The sequence below is a fragment of the Megascapheus bottae genome, chromosome 6 (genome assembly GCF_031878675.1).
Source record: "Megascapheus bottae isolate mThoBot1 chromosome 6, mThoBot2.hap1, whole genome shotgun sequence".
Taxonomy (NCBI): domain Eukaryota; kingdom Metazoa; phylum Chordata; class Mammalia; order Rodentia; family Geomyidae; genus Megascapheus; species Megascapheus bottae.
The window spans coordinates 61,936,436-61,952,990 of NC_143514.1; the positions used below are offsets into that span (position 1 = coordinate 61,936,436).

At 49.7% G+C, this 16,555-nt stretch overlaps 1 protein-coding gene across 1 annotated transcript; it reads left to right on the top strand.

Annotated features, from left to right (window-relative positions):
• Nucleotides 1-1,894: 1,894 nt before the first annotated feature.
• Csf3r (colony stimulating factor 3 receptor) lies at nucleotides 1,895-15,443 on the top strand. Its single transcript, XM_090335208.1, has 17 exons — nucleotides 1,895-1,963; nucleotides 3,053-3,102; nucleotides 4,720-4,803; nucleotides 6,274-6,573; nucleotides 7,975-8,098; nucleotides 8,233-8,420; nucleotides 9,062-9,231; nucleotides 9,350-9,503; nucleotides 9,583-9,665; nucleotides 10,119-10,332; nucleotides 11,377-11,556; nucleotides 12,267-12,368; nucleotides 13,440-13,586; nucleotides 13,704-13,844; nucleotides 14,158-14,251; nucleotides 14,448-14,529; nucleotides 14,889-15,443. The coding sequence occupies exons 3-17, from the start codon at nucleotides 4,740-4,742 to the stop codon at nucleotides 15,363-15,365; spliced, it is 2,520 nt and encodes an 839-aa protein (XP_090191334.1). The 5' UTR covers nucleotides 1,895-1,963; nucleotides 3,053-3,102; nucleotides 4,720-4,739; the 3' UTR covers nucleotides 15,366-15,443.
• The last annotated feature ends 1,112 nt before the right edge of the window (nucleotides 15,444-16,555 follow it).

Consider the following 16,555-nt stretch of genomic DNA (forward strand, 5'->3'; position numbering starts at 1 on the left):
AAAGGCTGAGATCTCAGGATCCCAGTTCAAATCTAGTCAGGGCAGAAAAGACTAAGAGACTCTTACCTCCAATTAACCACCAAAAAGTCACAGGTCTAAGTATGGCTCAAGTGTCAAGCCTTGAGCAGAGAAGCCAAGTGAGAGTGTCCAGGCCATGAGTTCAAGTCCCAGGGCCAACACACACACACACACACACACACACACACACACACACACACACACACACACACACACGGAATGAGAAGACAAAGACACAAAGACTTGCAGACAGGCAGGAGAGAAGATGAATTGTGAGTGGGGCAGGACTGAGAGGTTGCTCCATGACAACCACAGCTGGACCAGGGCTCAAGAAGCTCATCTTCTGATGAGAACTGATTGGTGTGGGTATGTGGAGGAAAGAGTGGAAGGGGGTGATTGGGAAAGGAGGTGATTGTGGGTAATTCACCAAAACGAGTAACAAATTTGACAGAATGAGCGGGGGGGGGGGATTCATCCACTCAATCACTAATTCAACCATGTATTGACAGGCAGAGTTGTAGACACACTGGAACTAAAGTTCTGAACAGAAAGGCCAAATGGAAAAGGGAACACTGCCCCTGCTGTCATGGACTTTCTGTTCTGCTGGAGATGAAGACAGCTGGTATCTGAGAGTGAAATGGGATATAGAGGAAAGAGACAACTGGAAGAAGGTACAAATTTTCAAAGGATGCTCAGAAAAGGCTGATATAAAGTGGAATGCCAGTGGCTCACACCTGTAATCAAGGGGCTGACATTGAGTATTGCTGCTCAAAGCCAGGCAGGAAAGTCATGCAATACTTGGTTCCAATTAATTACCCAAAAGCTGCTAGCTTTGAGGAAAAAAAAAAAAGCCCAGGCCCAGAGTTCCAGCCCCAGACTGCTAAGAAAAGAGAAGAGAAAATAAAGATAAAGGAAGGAAGGGAGAGATAGAAAAAGAAAGGGAAGAGAAAAGAAAGGAAGGGAAAGGAAGGGAAGATAAGTCTGATATTTGAGCAAAGGGATGAAGGGAAGGGAGTTGATGCCATGTAGCTTTTTGGAGGAAAGGAATTCAGGCCAAGGAAACAGCAAAAACAAAGGACCTGATGCCAGAGGCTAATGTGAATCCAGAGCTTCCACCATGGTCTGCCCCATCCACACAGATCCAGTAGCCCTCTTTCCTCACGGGACACCATGCTACACATACACAGCATGCACTTGAGTGCTGGCACACAGCCAGTCCGTAGGCACCTTGCCTTTATTGGGTCATAAATCCCATAAACTCTGATCAGCCTGAACTGTCCAAAGAGAGCATCTATAAACAGCCGCCGAGGAGTCAGACACAGACATAAAATGCACTCAACTAGAGAACACTGTAACCCAATCATGGTGTGCAAGTACTACCAGTTTGGGGTGAATGTATAAATACCCTGGGCCTTATTTGCAAATCTTGTCTCATCCCCAAAGTTCCTCTGTCTGTCTGGCCTGTGGCCGTAGTACAGAGAAGCAGTGATAAGTATTGAGTTATAAAACACAGATTTCAAGGGCCCCTAGGCCAATGTGGAAAAAGAGGCTGGGGGTAGCAGGGCCTTCCCAGTGACACTTTCTCAGAACTGGGGGAACCAGGATGGCACCCAGCCACCTGAGGGCCTTGCCCAGCCCAGCCTCAAGGCTTCAAGCTCAGGAAATCCGGAGACTAGCAAGAGGGCCATCGTTGCCACATCCCCAGCTCTTTAAGACCCCCAAGGCAGGAAGGCATTGGGCTCTTCAGTTTCTCTCAGGCCCCTTCCTGGGAGGAAAGGGCTGCGGGTGCCTGCCAGGGTGAGGGCGCAGGGGAGGCCGGGATGCCGGGGAGGTGTCGCAATCCCAGTTCCCTGCCTGTCATTAACGACTGAGAGAAGGAACTTGCCCCTTAGAGAAGAGAGAAGGCAGCAGGGAGGCCGGGTGCCTCACATCGCCCGGTCCCAGTGTGAGTAGAGGATGCCCAGGGAGGACCCAGGCCCGCCTTTCGTGGAGACCTGGAATCCCTGGACCACTCCCAGCTTTCCCAAGGGCAATGTCCGAGAGCCTAGGCCTGGGTCAGACCCTGCCTGTGGGGTGGTCTCTGGGAACCAGGAGCCTGGGGTGGGATTTCTATGAGGAAGGCACCCACAGCCAAATCTCTCTTTTGGAGGAATCCAGAACTGGGCTCAGGGGTGCCCATTCCACTCTTCCTACTCCATGCTCCTGTCTCAGGACCTGTGTGCCTCCCATTCAACTCCTCCCTCCCCCTCCCTCTCCCCCCCTCTCTATCTCTATCTCAGTCTCTGTCTCTATCTCTCTCTGGCTCTCTTGGTCCCTTTGCCTCTTCACTTACAATGTTTAGTACCAGATTGTTTCTTAATCAGCCTCCCAGGGTCTTAGCTTCTCTGGGTCATCACTCCTGTCTCTTCTGCCTAGCCATTTGTGAAGATACCCCTCTCTCTCTCTCTCTCTCTCTCTCTCTCTCTCTCTCTCTCTCTCTCTCTCTCTCTTTGCTTCTTTCTTCCCTCACCCCCCCCCACTGTGGTTAGTAAACTCTTTACTACACCTCTTCCTAGAAAAAGAATTTCAAGAGGACAGGAGAGAAAGGAGCTCAGGAGGGAGGCTGGGTGCAATGGGAAGGGAAAGAAAAGTAAAGACTGGTGTGCTGGTGGCCATGGCAGGTGGTACTAGGTGTGCTGGGTCACTGAGGGTCAGAATAACTGTAGAGCCTGGACAAATGGCTAGAACGACAGGGACAAGCTTGGGACCAAGAAACTGGGGGGGGGGGAAGGGACCAAGAAATGAGGCTTTGGGGACTGTACAGTGCTACAAAGACAAAAACAAGGTGGCAGCCCTATGAGCACACAGCCTTGAGGGAGGGGTTCTCAGCCCTGCTGGGCTCCATGAGCTACAGCCTGCTTTATGGCTGAAGGATGCAAGCCATGACTACTGAGCGCTTGCTCCACCCCTGCACAGCTCAAGTGGTTTTGATGGCAATTGTCTCATTTCCTCAGTACAACAACCCCAAGAAGCTACTGTTATTCTTTATTCACAGATGGAGAAACTGAGGCTCAAAAGGTGAAATAACTTGTCTAAGGTCATAAGGTGGGTAAGTGATGGAGCTGAGTTCTCCACTTCTTCTCCTAGAACAGCTAGACACACACCAGCACCCAGGAAAGTGAGGAAGAATATCTGGACCTGTCAGGTCTGGTTGCCCCCTCTAGGTATAATAGAGACAAACAGTGGAAAAGGAGAGAGCAGAACCTCACTAGGCATAAGAAGGGCCTCCTGCTTACTCTACTGGGTCTACAGGACCAGGGTGTAGAAAGAAAAAAGAGGGACTGGAGTTTGACCTAGTGGTAGAGTGCTTGCCTAGTATGCACAAATATTTGGGTTTGATTCCTCAGTACATACACAGAAAAGGCCCAAAGTGGTGCTGTGGCTCAAGTGCTAGAGTGCTAGCCTTGAGAAAACCCAAGGACAGTGCTCAGGCCCTGAGTTCAAGCCCCAGGATTGGCAAAAGAAAAAAAGCATCCTCTTAGGAGAGGGACACACACAAAGGTGTAATGCTCTATGTGCCTCTGATCATATAAAATATTATTTATCAAATGAACTCCAGGAAACAGAAACAAGTGGTTCTCTCCTTTGTTGCTCTTTTTGTTTGCTTTTCTTTTTGTCTTATTTGTTCATTTATCTGTCTTCAGGAGGGTAAGAGGGAACACAGAAATGGAGGGACAGAGTATGAACCAATGCAGGAACTGTACTCACTAGACACTATGTTGAAAAAAAAAACTATACATGGCTGGGAAGGTGGCTTAGTGGTAGAGTGCTCGGTTAGCATGCATGAAGCCCTGGGTTTGATTCCTCAGTACCACATAAATACAAAGGCCTGAAAGTGGTGGTTTGGCTCAAGTGGTAGAGTGCTAACCTTGAGCAAAAGAAGCTCAGGGACACTGTCCAGGCCCTGAGTTCAAGCCCCAGGACTGGAAAAGAGAGAGAGAGAAAGAAAATGAACTATATAATTTGTGGATGGGGATGGGAGGGAAAAACTGGGAGAGAGTGAGGGAAGGGATGATGTCTAAAAAGAAAAGTACTGGGGTCGGGGGCTTGGCTCAGCGAAATAGCCCATGCCTGGCAAGCGCAAGGCCCTGGGTTCGGTCCCCGGCTCTGGAAAAAAAAAAAAAGCTATAAAAAGAAAAGTACTAATCAGACTTATGTAAACTGTAACCTCTTTATACATCACCTTTATATTAACAACTTAAAAAGAAAAAAAATGCATGGAGACAGAAGTCAGTCTCCAAAATCTGGGCTGAGGAGCTAATCTTCCTTACCAAGTAGGAGCCAGCCATCCATTGACTACTTACCCTGTAGATAGGGATGCTGGGGAGGGCTGCACAGGTTTCTCACTACACAAAATTGCCCCAGGGAGGCTGAAATCTCACTCATTTTCCAGCTGTCAGGTCTTAGTCCAGGAGAAAGTTGCATCTGATTTGCACGAAGGTGACTTATGGACTCCAAGTCAACAGGCCCTCTGGACAAGAGCACATGTCTCTCAAGGTCCTTTCCCTGCTCCTTTCCTGGGAGGCAGACATAATAACTGTGCCATGCACAGCACAAAGCCCTCTGACTGCATAATTTTGTGCTGCACTGTGGCAAAGTGAAGATTATGGGTGGCTTTGATTCCAAAGCCATGTGACCTTTACCACCTTTCTCTGCCTCCAGGTGATCATCAAGTTGACACCATGACAGGACTGGGAGCCTATGGCCTGGCTAAAGCTTCCCTGATCATCCTGCTGCTCCCTGGAAGTGAGTACAGGACAGTGGGGAGTCTCCAGGAGAGATGGAGAATTGGGGGATACAGAAGGACCCCTTTCCCAGCACAGCCACACATCTCTAGGCTTCCCAGAGAATCCCAGAAGGCTCAAGACTGAGCCTCCGGGGGGGCTGCTGGTGTGGAGAATTGAAGAGCAGCCCATCTCCATTGCTATGTAAGCTTACATGTTCACACAGGCTGATTTGGACCATAATCTTCTATTCACATTTTCTTTGTAGCTAGGATGACAGATAGGAGCCACCGTGCCCAACTGATTATCAGTTGGGATGGGGTCTAGTGAGGTTTTTTTGGCCTAGGCTGGCCTGAGCAGGAGCATCAAGGCCTCCCAAATACTGTCTCAGAGTAGTGGAGGCTATAGATGCATGCCACCATGCCTGGCCTCCTTTTTCTTTCTTCTCTCTTTTTTTTTTTCTTTTTTCTTTCTTGCCAGTCCTGGGGCTTGAACTCAGGGCTTGGGCTCTCTGTGCTTAAGGTTAGCACTCTACCACTTGAGCAGCAGTGCCACTTTTGGCTTTTTCTATTTATGTGGTACTGAGGAACCGAACCCAGGGCTTTGTGCATGCTAAGCAATCACTCTACCATTAAGCTGCATTTACAGACCTCTTTTTTCTTCTTTTTTCTTTTTCTTTTTTTTCTTTTTTCTTTTTCTCTCTTTTTTTTCGTGGTACACTATAGCCCATTTGAACTTTCTTATCTAGCAGGCTACACAAAAACACGAACATATACCAGGCTCACTTAATAAGTAAGATGGAAGTAGAGCTGTAGTTCAAGAGGTAAAGAGCCAGCCTTGAGTGAAAATCCAAGTAAGAACACAAGAACGTGAGTTCAAGTCCCACTACTAGAACAAAAACAAAGAAAGAATGAAAGAAAGAAAGACATAATAAGCAAGCAAGCAATACATGCAGAATGTAAACCTGGACAGTCCCATTGTAATGCCAGGCTCTTACCCAGCACACCACAATTGCATTCTGGGTAACAATGTGCCTTTGAATGCTGTGATCAATTCAAAAACCACAGATTGCTGTGGCTGAGGGGTTCTTATCACTCTTATCATTGCTTTCACCATCTTCGGGTAGAGGGTGTGAGAGGACAGCAGTCTCTGGTGAGGAACTAGAGCTGGCTTGAAAGAATGGAGTGTCATGTCCTCTCCAATTCTTTGGGGAGAATACACTGCTAGCTTGAAATCAGCCCTGCTGGGGGCATTTACACCATGGGTATGGAAGAATCCTAAAGACCAGGAGTTGTTGAGAGCCTATGTTGAAGCCTGTTGATAATAAACATTAATGGCAAATTGCTACCTCTGACTCATTTCAGATAGCTTCTTGCTTTCAGGGATATGAGGCAGATTAGGGTGGTAAGACCAGGACAAAACCTAAGCCTCAGCCCAGATCTGCCCAGCACAGGAGTCCTTCAAATAACACCCTCCCTCGTCCCACCCACAGGCCTGGAGAAATGTGGGCAGATCAACATCTCAGCCCCTATCATCCGCCTGGGAGATCCTGTCACTGCTTCCTGCACCATCAGCCAGAATTGCAGCCATCTGGACCCAGAGCCACAGATTCTATGGAGACTGGGAGAAGAGCTGGAGCAGCCAGGACAGAGGCAGCAGCGCTTGCCAGATGGAACCTGGGAATCGACCATCACCCTGCCCTACCTCAACCACACCCAGGCCTTTCTCTTCTGCTGTGTGCAGTGGGGCAACCGTCCACAGATCCTGGACCAAGCTGAGCTGCAAGCAGGCTGTAAGTTTTCCCATTCCCTCCTGGATGCCTACTGAGTTCTTGCTGGGCTCACACTTGATGGACATGTTATCAGGGAATAGTCTTATTTTTCAGATGAAGAAACTGAACATTCTGGGAAGGGAGGATTACACACTAAGACAGGATGGAGCCAAGATTTCCCTTGGGTTAATGTGGCTCTAACATCATTGTGAAAACCACTCCTCTGTGTTGCTGCTTAGCTCCTCCCTGGAGGTCAGCCCTACCAGCTCCTCTCACCCCAGCCTCCGCTTTCCTTGCACACTGAGCAGGATGTAGTTTGCGCCAAGCTGATACATAAGAAAAACAGAACAAAGTCCTTGTGTCAGAATCTGTAATAATGCTTGGCACTGGTGGCCTACGCCTGGAAGGCGAGCTAATAGAAAGGCTGAGATTGGGAGGATTGAGGTTCCAGGCAGACCAAGCAAAAAAGAACACAAGACACCATCTCAGGGAAGAAGCTGGACATGGTGACTCACGCTAACAAGAAGCATAAAAGGAACATGGGGGCTGGGCACAGTGGCTCACGCCTGCAATCCTAGCTACTCAGGAGGCTGAGATCTGAGGACTGAGGTTCAAAGTCAGCCTCAAATTCAGTCCAGGCACTAAAGTCTGTGAGACTCTTACTTCTAATTAACCACACCAGAAAACCGGAAGTGGCGCCTATGGCTCAAGGAGTAGGGCAGTAGCCTTGAGTTGAAGAGCAGAAAGTGAGACCCTATCTCAAACTAACCAGTGGAAAATTAAAAAGGACTGGAGATATGGCTCAGTGGAAGAGTGCTGGCCTGGCAAGCATGAGTCCCTGATATCATATTCCAACACTACTCACATATACACATGCACACAAAGTAATAGGCTGACTCTGAGGACATGCACCTGTAATCCCAGCTATGGAGGAGGCAGAAGTAGGTGGATTTGAGTCCAAGAAAAATAATCTGGAAGCATGGCTTAAGTTGTAGAATGCTTTCCTACCAATCTCCAGGCTATCTATCTTGGCCCTGTGTTAACCACTAGTGTTGGAAAAAAAAATAATGGTAGCGGCTAACACCTGCTACTTTCAGCATGAAGAAACTGAGGCACAGAGCAATGGAGCAACTTCAAGATCATATGGTTAATGAATGATGGAACAAGAATGGAAATCTAGAGGACCCATCCAGGCAAAGGGGACAGGAATGGGAGGACAGAGGTCACTGAGGTATATGATGCTTACCCAGTACCTCCTGTAACCTGGCTTCTTCCGGGGCTGCCCCTCCAGGATCACACTGCATGAAGACCAGTAGATCAATGAGGTGACCCCCAGAGGCACCAGCCTAGAACCTGGAAGTAAAGTCATTCGTGTAGGCAGGAGCTTTCTGAATGTCTCACCTTCTTCCCCTCCACATACAGACCCTCCGGCCACACCCTCCAACCTTTCCTGCTTCATGAACCTCACCACCAATAGCCTCACCTGCCAGTGGGAGCCAGGACCCAGCACCTACCTGCCTACCACGTTCATCCTGAAGAGCTTCAAGTGAGTAGGGGCCTGACCCTAGCCCCCTTCCCTTGGCTCCTGAGGAATGTAGGAATACAGAGCCAGAGAGAAGAGAGGAGAAGGGAATCTTGATTTCTTCCTCTGATTGGCACGCAAGCCTGACCTTTTGGCAGGAGCCGGGGTGACTGTGAGACCCAGGAGGACTCCATCTTCGACTGCATGCCTGATAAAGGACACAGCTTCTGCTCCATCCCCCGCAAACAGCTGATCTTGTACCAGAATATGGTCATCTGGGTGCAAGCAGAGAATGCACTAGGGGTCCGAGAATCCCCACAACTGTGCCTTGATCCTGTGGATGTTGGTGGGTAACACTAGGTGCAGGGGACGGGACGGGAAGGATCCCCAAAGTGAGTAGATGCAGAAAGGCACAGAGAAGGCACATTTCCAGCAATACACAAGGAGACATTGTACGTCCTTGAAGAGAGGCAGACAGAGGGTGCAGCTGGAGACAGGGATGGGGACACAGAGGCGGGAAAGCAAGTTCATTTATTCTTCCAGTTCATTTCTTAAAGTGCTCACTGTACATGAGGCTCTCCTTAAGATCTTGAAGATCCAAATGAGAAAGAAAATGTCAAAAGTCCTACCTCAAACTATTATGTCTGGCAGGAAAAATAAATAAAATAGAATGTCAGGTCACTAAAAAGGTGACAACTAAGTAGATCTTTGGAGGAACTAAGGAAGAAAGTACTTTAAGTAGAGTGCAAGTAGAGTGTACCAGAAACTAGTACAAAGGTCCTGAGACAGGAGCCTGAAACAGAGACTTAAAGAAACACAGACAGATACACAGACAGACTATGGGCACATGGACAGAGATAGAGACGAGGTAGACAACACATCTGGAAACCTAGGAAAGGAAATAGACTCACACGTAGGGAGAAAAGAACTCAGGCAGAGCTTTATAGGGCGGGACAGGGAGAAGTGTGACAACTCTCCTCCTTACAGTGAAACTGGAGCCCCCCACACTGCGGGCCCTGGACCCCAGTCTTCAGGCAGCCTCAGCCCAGCCATGCTGCCTCTGGTTGGCATGGGAACTATGGAAACCAAGCATGTATATGAAACAGAAGTGTGAGCTGCGTCACCGGCTACAGGAGGAAGGAGCCAGCTGGGCACAGGTGAGGCAGGGGTCAACTGTCAAAGCCTGAGGTGGGGCATCCAGGAGGGGGTTGAGTGTGAGCCAGCCCTGAAAGGACCCAGAGATCCAGGCTCAGACATATGCCTCCACCTGGTCAGGTGACTCCTCTGCCCTCCAGTACCTACCAGTATGAGCTCTGTGGGCTCCGTCCAGCCACAGCCTATTCCTTGCAAATGCGCTGCATCCGCTCACCCCTGCCTGGCTACTGGAGCAGCTGGAGCCCCAGTCTGGAGCTGAGAACCACAGAATATGGTGAGTGGGTGACAAGGGCCCAGTCTAGGCACCAGCACCCTCCTGAACAAGACTGCTCATACTCCATCACTCCCCACAGCTCCCGCCGTCAGACTGGACATGTGGTGGCGGCGGCGGCAGCAGCTGGACCCTGAGACAGTGGGCAGGCAGCTGTTCTGGAAGGTGACTTTATCAAATGCTGTGTTTCTGCTGGATACTACCTCACCCCACAGCTCCCCATAGCATGGCCTCAGGATTCCCACTGGCCTGGGGAAAGGACTTGGATATATTTACATGTAATTTACATGCAATTTGCGTGTGCCTAAGAAACTGAGTAGTGATCTAAAGAGGCTGTAATACAGGACTCACTTGTGCTGTATACACAGACTGGCTTCTTCCTTCTCTCCTTCCTAGAAGCTGGCACTAGGGACAGAGAAAGTAGAAGAGGGAGGAAAGGAGAAAGGGAGGAAGGGGAGAAGAAAGAGGGGAAGGAGAAAAAAAATGAGGGAACCGGGGAGGGAGGCAGAGAGGGGAGATATCTGGCTCTGGATTGGGAACTCAGTTCCTAGGACCAGCATTGCTGCACTTACAAGGAGCTGGACAGATCTCTTACCATTTTCTTCTTGCCTGCCGCAGCCAACGCCCCTCAAGGAAGACAGTGGTCGGATCCAAGGGTACCTACTCTCCTGGAACCCCTCAAAACAGCCAGGGCTAGCCTTGACCCTCTGTAACACCACAGAGCTCAGCTGTACTTTCTCCTTGCCCTCTGGAGCCCAAGAGGTGACCCTTGTGGCCTACAACACAGCGGGGACCTCTCAACCCACCCCCGTAGTCTTCTTGGAGAGCAAAGGTAAAAAGGGGTTGGCAGCCAGAAGAGCAGCGGGGTAAACAGGTAAATTCCAAGGCAACACTGCCTGGGTTAAAGTGGAGTTCCAGTCTCGTGCTAACAGAATGATCTGGGCAAGTGACTTCCCTCCCCCACCTCTGTCTACTCAAGATCTAGTAAAGGGCTGGGTGCCAGTGGGTCTCGTCTGGAATACCAGCTGCTTAGGAGGCTGAGGTCTGAGAATCACAGTTAGAAGTTAACCATAGCAGAAAAGTCCATGAGACTCTCATCTCCAGTTAACCACCCAGAAGAACTGGAAGTGGAGCTAGGGCTCAATTGATAGAGCACCAATCTGGAATCAAATAGCTAAAAGACAGTGCCAGATCTTGAGCTCAAACCCCGGTACTGGCACACACACGCGCGCACACACACACACACACACACGCACACACACACACACACACACACACACACGCACACAGAATCCAGTAAAGGCAAATAATTGCCAGGCAACTTAAAGCACCATATACACAGCACCATTTCCTTCAGCGCCAACTACCACTATCATTAGCCAGAACCCAGTGAAACTGCCGGTGGTGTGTGTACATGCATGTACAAGCATGAACACACAAGAATTCCTAAAATTACACATCCAAGCTGTGTGACCTTTGATAAATTACTGCACATCTCTGTGTCTCTCCTTTTGCTCATTGATACAATGCAAACAAAGATAGCACACCTCCCTGATGGGACTGTTAAGGACCCAGAGAATTGACACGTATCAAGGACTGCGCCTGGCACATGCCAGGGGGTGTCCAAAGTTTGTTTCCAGGATCATCAAGTGTCCCACTGTGACGGATGCCATGCTAGACTTCCTCTAGGTCCGTCTCATTTTCTTTGCACACAGTAGGAAGTTTTCCTTTACAGATGGTGAAACAGGCTCAGATGTTGACTCAGCCTAGGTCACCCAGCCTGTAAGTAGCAAAGCCAGGATTGGAACCTAGGCTTCTGGCTTGGGAGCCTGCATTCTTTTCACCTTTATCCCCTTGTTTTCCACTCTGCCTCCAGGCCCACCCCTGGATGGACTCCATGCCAGAGCCCTAGACCCTCACAGCCTCTGGTTGGGCTGGGAGCCTCCCTGCACTCAGCCTCAGGGCTATATGATTGAGTGGGGCCTGGGCACCACTGGCAGCAATAAGACTTTCAAGATGGAACACAATGGGAGCATCACAGAGACCCTGCTACGGGGTAAGCCAGAGCTGGAAGGCAGGGAAGGGGCAAGCGTGGAAGGGGAAGCTGAGGAAGCCATCCTGGTAACAAGAGAAAGCCTGAGGGCTGGTAATGTGGCCGAGGGGTAGAGTGCGTCCCTGCCCAGCAGGCATGAAACTCTGGGTTCCATTCCTCAAAACCACATAAACAGAAAAAGCGGAAGTGGCGCTGTGGATCAAGTAGCCGAGTGCTATCCTTGAGCCAAAGAAGCTCAGGGACAGTGCCTAGGCCCTGAGTTCAAGCCCCAGGACTGTCAAAAAAAAAAAAAAGGAAGCCTGAGCTGTCCTACAGAGAGTAAGAACCCCCCCAAAAAAATTGTGTGTGTGTGTGTGTGTGTGTGTGTCGGTCATGGGGCTTGAACTCTGGGCCTGGGCTCTGTCCCTAAGCTCTTCAGCTCAAAGCCAGTGCTCTTGAGCTCAGTGAGCCACAGGGCCACTTCCAACCTTTCTTTAATCTCCTTCTCAGCTAACATCCTTACAATCTGGAAGTTCTTCTTGCAGTCTAATCTGAGTCTCTCTTCAGCCCTAACCCTGCCACCTTCTAACTCTCTCTTGACTCCCTCCTAATTCCCACCAGATGATATAAAGAATAGGTAGAGGTAATTAGCCCTGACCAGAGACCTGAACTTTGCCTTCATCACAGCAGAGGTTCCCCTCAATCAGAGTGCCTATCCTCTCCTCTCTCCACAGAGAACATCAGGCCCTTTCAGCTCTACGAGATCACCGTGTCTCCCCTGTATCCAGGCACCGTGGGACACTCTCAGCGTATCTATGCCTACTCCAAAGAGATGGGTTTGTCAGCCACTAGCCCATTTCCACTGTCCTCCATCACCCCACCCTCTCTCAGGGCCTGCAAGGGCCTGAGGAGTCAGGAACATGGAGGAATATTCCCCTTCCTCACCTACTTTTGGCTCCAAACCCCAAGGGTACCCCTGCCACTGAAGAGAAATTAGGGCAATGAGCCTGAGGGAATTTAGGGAGAATGTCATGTAAAAACCAATCAATGGGGCCGGGAGTTTGGCCTACTGGTGGAGTGCTTGCCTAGCATGCACGAACACCTGGGTTTAAGTCCTTCGTACCACATACATAGAAAAAAGCCAGAAGTGGTGCTGAGGCTCAAGTGGTACATCTCTAGCCTTGAGAAAGTCCAAGGACAGTGCTCAGGCCCTGAGCTCAAGCCCAGGACTGGCACAAAATTAAAAAAAAAAAAAAAGCAATCAATGGCCTCAACAGTAATCAGGTTCCACATCTGAAAGCCGCTGGACAAAGTCCTGGCCTAAATTCAGAGAGGGAACTGCAAGAATCAGATAAAAAAAAAAATCAGACAAAAATCAGGCCTGGCAGAAATTACAGCTGAAGGATTTTCAAACAGAACTAGATTCAAATTCAGGCTCTACACTTAGGACTGGTAGATGGAATTCAGATCAAAACCCTAGGAAGGCCAGGCATGGTGGCAGACATCTGTGATCCCAGCAGCTCGTAGTTTCCAGGCTAGATTAGGCTACATAGCAAGACTTAGTCTCAAACAAGTCAAAGAAAACCTTTGGGAAGATGATTCTTGGGACAGATGTTGCCTTGAACTCTTCTTCCCCCGATATTATACTTACCTCAAGACAAGGGATTATTATGTAACCCACACTGGGCTTCAACTCTACCTCTTTATGCTTCTGCTTTATGCCTCTTTATGCCTCCTGAGTGCTGCTATTATATGACTGTGCTACCATACTCGTTCCTTGGACTCTTCTCTTATCCACCCACAGTGTGGGACAGTTCCAGAGTCCAGGGACCCACAAAACTCTCTGCTCTGCTCTGCTCTGCTTTGCTCTGTCCTATTTCCTCCAGTCCTTCCACTTTTCTCTGCAGGCCCTCCCCAAGCCCCAGAGCTGCATTTAAAGAACATTGGCAAGACCTGGGCCAAGCTGGAGTGGGTGCCCAGGATCCCTGGGCTGGGCAAAAGCCCAGTTACTCATTATACCATCTTCTGGACCAATACTAAGGACCAGTCCTTCTGTGAGTCTATCCTCAGCTCCTCACAACTATAGAAGATCTGGGAGGGGGGTGCTCAGTAGCCCTGTATGGGGCTCAGCACCCCAGCCTAAGTTGACCAAATACCCCACCCACCCCCAGCCACCATCCTGAACACCTCCTCCCACAGCTTTGTCCTGCATGGCCTGGAGCCAGCCAGTCTATATCACATCCACCTCATGGCCACCAGCCAGGCCGGAGCCAGCAACAGCACAGGCCTCACTCTGATGACCTTGGCCTCGGGTAAGGGGAGAAGGGAGCTGGCAGGAATGGCTATGGGGATTGTGCCTACCTGAAGGATTTTGAGAGAAAAGATGAACATGCTTACGAATCCCCTTGTCAGAGAGCGGGCATCCAGCCCTACCTCTGGATCCCCCCAACCTAGGTCAGACCCTAGCCCCAGCCCTGGATCTCAGTCTAGGGAGGAGATGCAGCCTCACCTATGGATTCCAGCCTGAAGAAGACCCAGCCTCATCCACAGACCCTAACCTGCAGAACAGCTCATCTTTTCCACATGCACACTAACCTCATCTGGCTTTCTTTGCCCTCACCCTAGGGGAATTGGAGCTCTACATCTTCCTGGGCCTGTTTGGCTTCCTGGCTTTGTTCATCTGCCTCTGTGTGGCTGCCTGGTTCTGGTGCAGTCACAGGTAAGTCCTTTTGAGAGAAGTGGTTCTCACCCACAATGCACTGCCAGGCAGGGAGTAAAGGCCAGAGGAGCAATCTAAGTCCCTCCCAGCCTCTCTGTTCCCCTCACTTTATCCCCTCTTCAGCTGCTGGGGTGAGATAAAGGAAGGACGGCTGGAAGGTACACCTGACCCAGCTTTCACCTTTCCCCTTCTCCAGCAGGAAGAATCCCCTCTGGCCAAGCGTGCCAGACCCAGCCCACAGCAGCCTGGGCTCCTGGATACCCAAAGCCATGGCGGAGGTGAGCACATGGAAAAGAAGGAAATGTGGCTGGGGCTGTTGGCTTCAGGCTCAATAGAAGTGAAGAGACACTCTTCTGAAAATAAGCACATGAAGCTTTGTATCACTGCGAGCAAGACTTGCCCCCTGTAGGAGTGATACAGACCCGGATGTGGTTTGCATGGCAACTCGACCAAAACAAAGCCTCAGTCACTTCAGTATGTGGTGGGAAGAGTCACCATGCTGGGTCTGGGAATCTAGGGTATTTTTCAAGTGCAACTCTTTACATTCTACCACACGGCAAAGAAATGTTAATTACCCTGACTCAGAAAGAAGAGTAAATGAATCATTCCTTCCTCTACTTTCTGTCCCTGTGTTCAGGAATCCTTCCCACTGCCCAGCCTTTGGGACTCAGGGATGCCACCCATCACCAAGATCACTGTGCTGGAAGAGGAGAAGAAGCTGGGATCCTGGGAGTCCAGCGACAGCACAGAAACTTGTGGCCTCCCCACCACGGTCCAGGCCTACGTACTCCAGGGGGGCCCGAGAACAACATCCACCCCACCACAACCTCAGTCTAGCACCAGTGACCAGGTCTTTTATGGGCAGGTGCTGGGCAGCCCAACCAGTCCAGGACCAGGGCACTACATCCGCTGTGACTCTACTCAGCCCCTTCTGGGGGGCCTCACCCCCAGTCCCAAGTCCTATGAGAACATTTGGTTTCAGAACAGTCCCCTGGAGACCCCAATGGCCCCACTCCCAAACCAAGAAGATGACTGTGTCTTTGGGCCACTAATTGACTTTCCCCTCTTACAGGGGCTCCGCGTCTATGGTGTAGAGGGACTGGGGGCCTTCTAGGGTTTTTTCTGGGGTCTCCTCACCTGGGCTTGTCTCTAGCTAGAGGAAAGGATAAGTTGATAAGCCATCACTAAGAAAGAGAAAAAAAAACTTACCAGCCCAGAACTAATTCAACTCTTTCCCTGTTCCTGGCCTCCAACATCTCTCCTTCACCCCAACCTCCATTTGCTGGGCCTCCTAGACTATACCACATACTTCAAGAGCCAGATAATGTTCCACCTGCCCACCTGCTAGCTTTTTGTGTTTGGGGTCCCTCTCCCTCCCAGTTTTTCAGTTTCTTAAATTGTTTTTCGACTCTGAGTTTTTGGTGTTGTCTGTTGAAACTCTTTCCGGATATGATGGTACATACCTATAATTTTAACACTTGGGAGATTAAGGCAGAAAGACCTTGGTTTCAGACTTACTTGGTCAGCAGAGAAGGAGGGAAGAAAGAAAGGAGGGAAAGAAGGAAGAGAAAAATCTTGAGTATGCCTGAGAATCTGTTTTGGTTTTTTTTTCCTTTTCGGGTTCCAGTGGTCAGGGAGCCTCTCAGAATCCTTCCCTCCTTCATCCAGCTGTCACCTAGCATCAAGGCCCTGTAGGCATGACAAGGATTCAACCAACCCTCAGATAGGTCCCATTCTGGCAGTGGAGACCAAACATTGTCAGGGCCCAGGAGCAAGACTAACGTGAAGGAGTCACAGAGAGCTATAGAACACGGTAAACAGCCCTCTGAAAGAACTAACCCTGCCTCATGTGGTCATACATCCCTGTAATTTCACTACTCAGGAGAACCTGGAGTTCAAGGCTGGCTTGGGCTACAAAGTGAGACCTCCCTCAAAAAAAAAAAAAAAACCTGGGGCCGGAAGTTTGGCCTAGTGTTAGAGTGCTTGCCTAGCATGCACGAAGACCCAGGTTCAATTCCTCGGTACCAAATACATTTTTTAAAAAGCTAGAAATGACGCTATGGCTCAAGTAGCAGAGTGCTAGCCTTGAGGAAAAAGCCCAAGGACAGTGCTCAGGCCCTGAGTTCAAGCCTCAGGACTGGCAAAAAAAAAAACTAATCCTTATTGTGGAATATTAATGAAAACACTTTCTCAGGGCTGGGGATATAGCTCCATGACTGAATGTTTGCCCAGCATGTATGAGATCCTGGTTTTGATCCCTGCTACCAGAGTGACAAAACTTTTAGCAACTGGGCACCCTGGCTC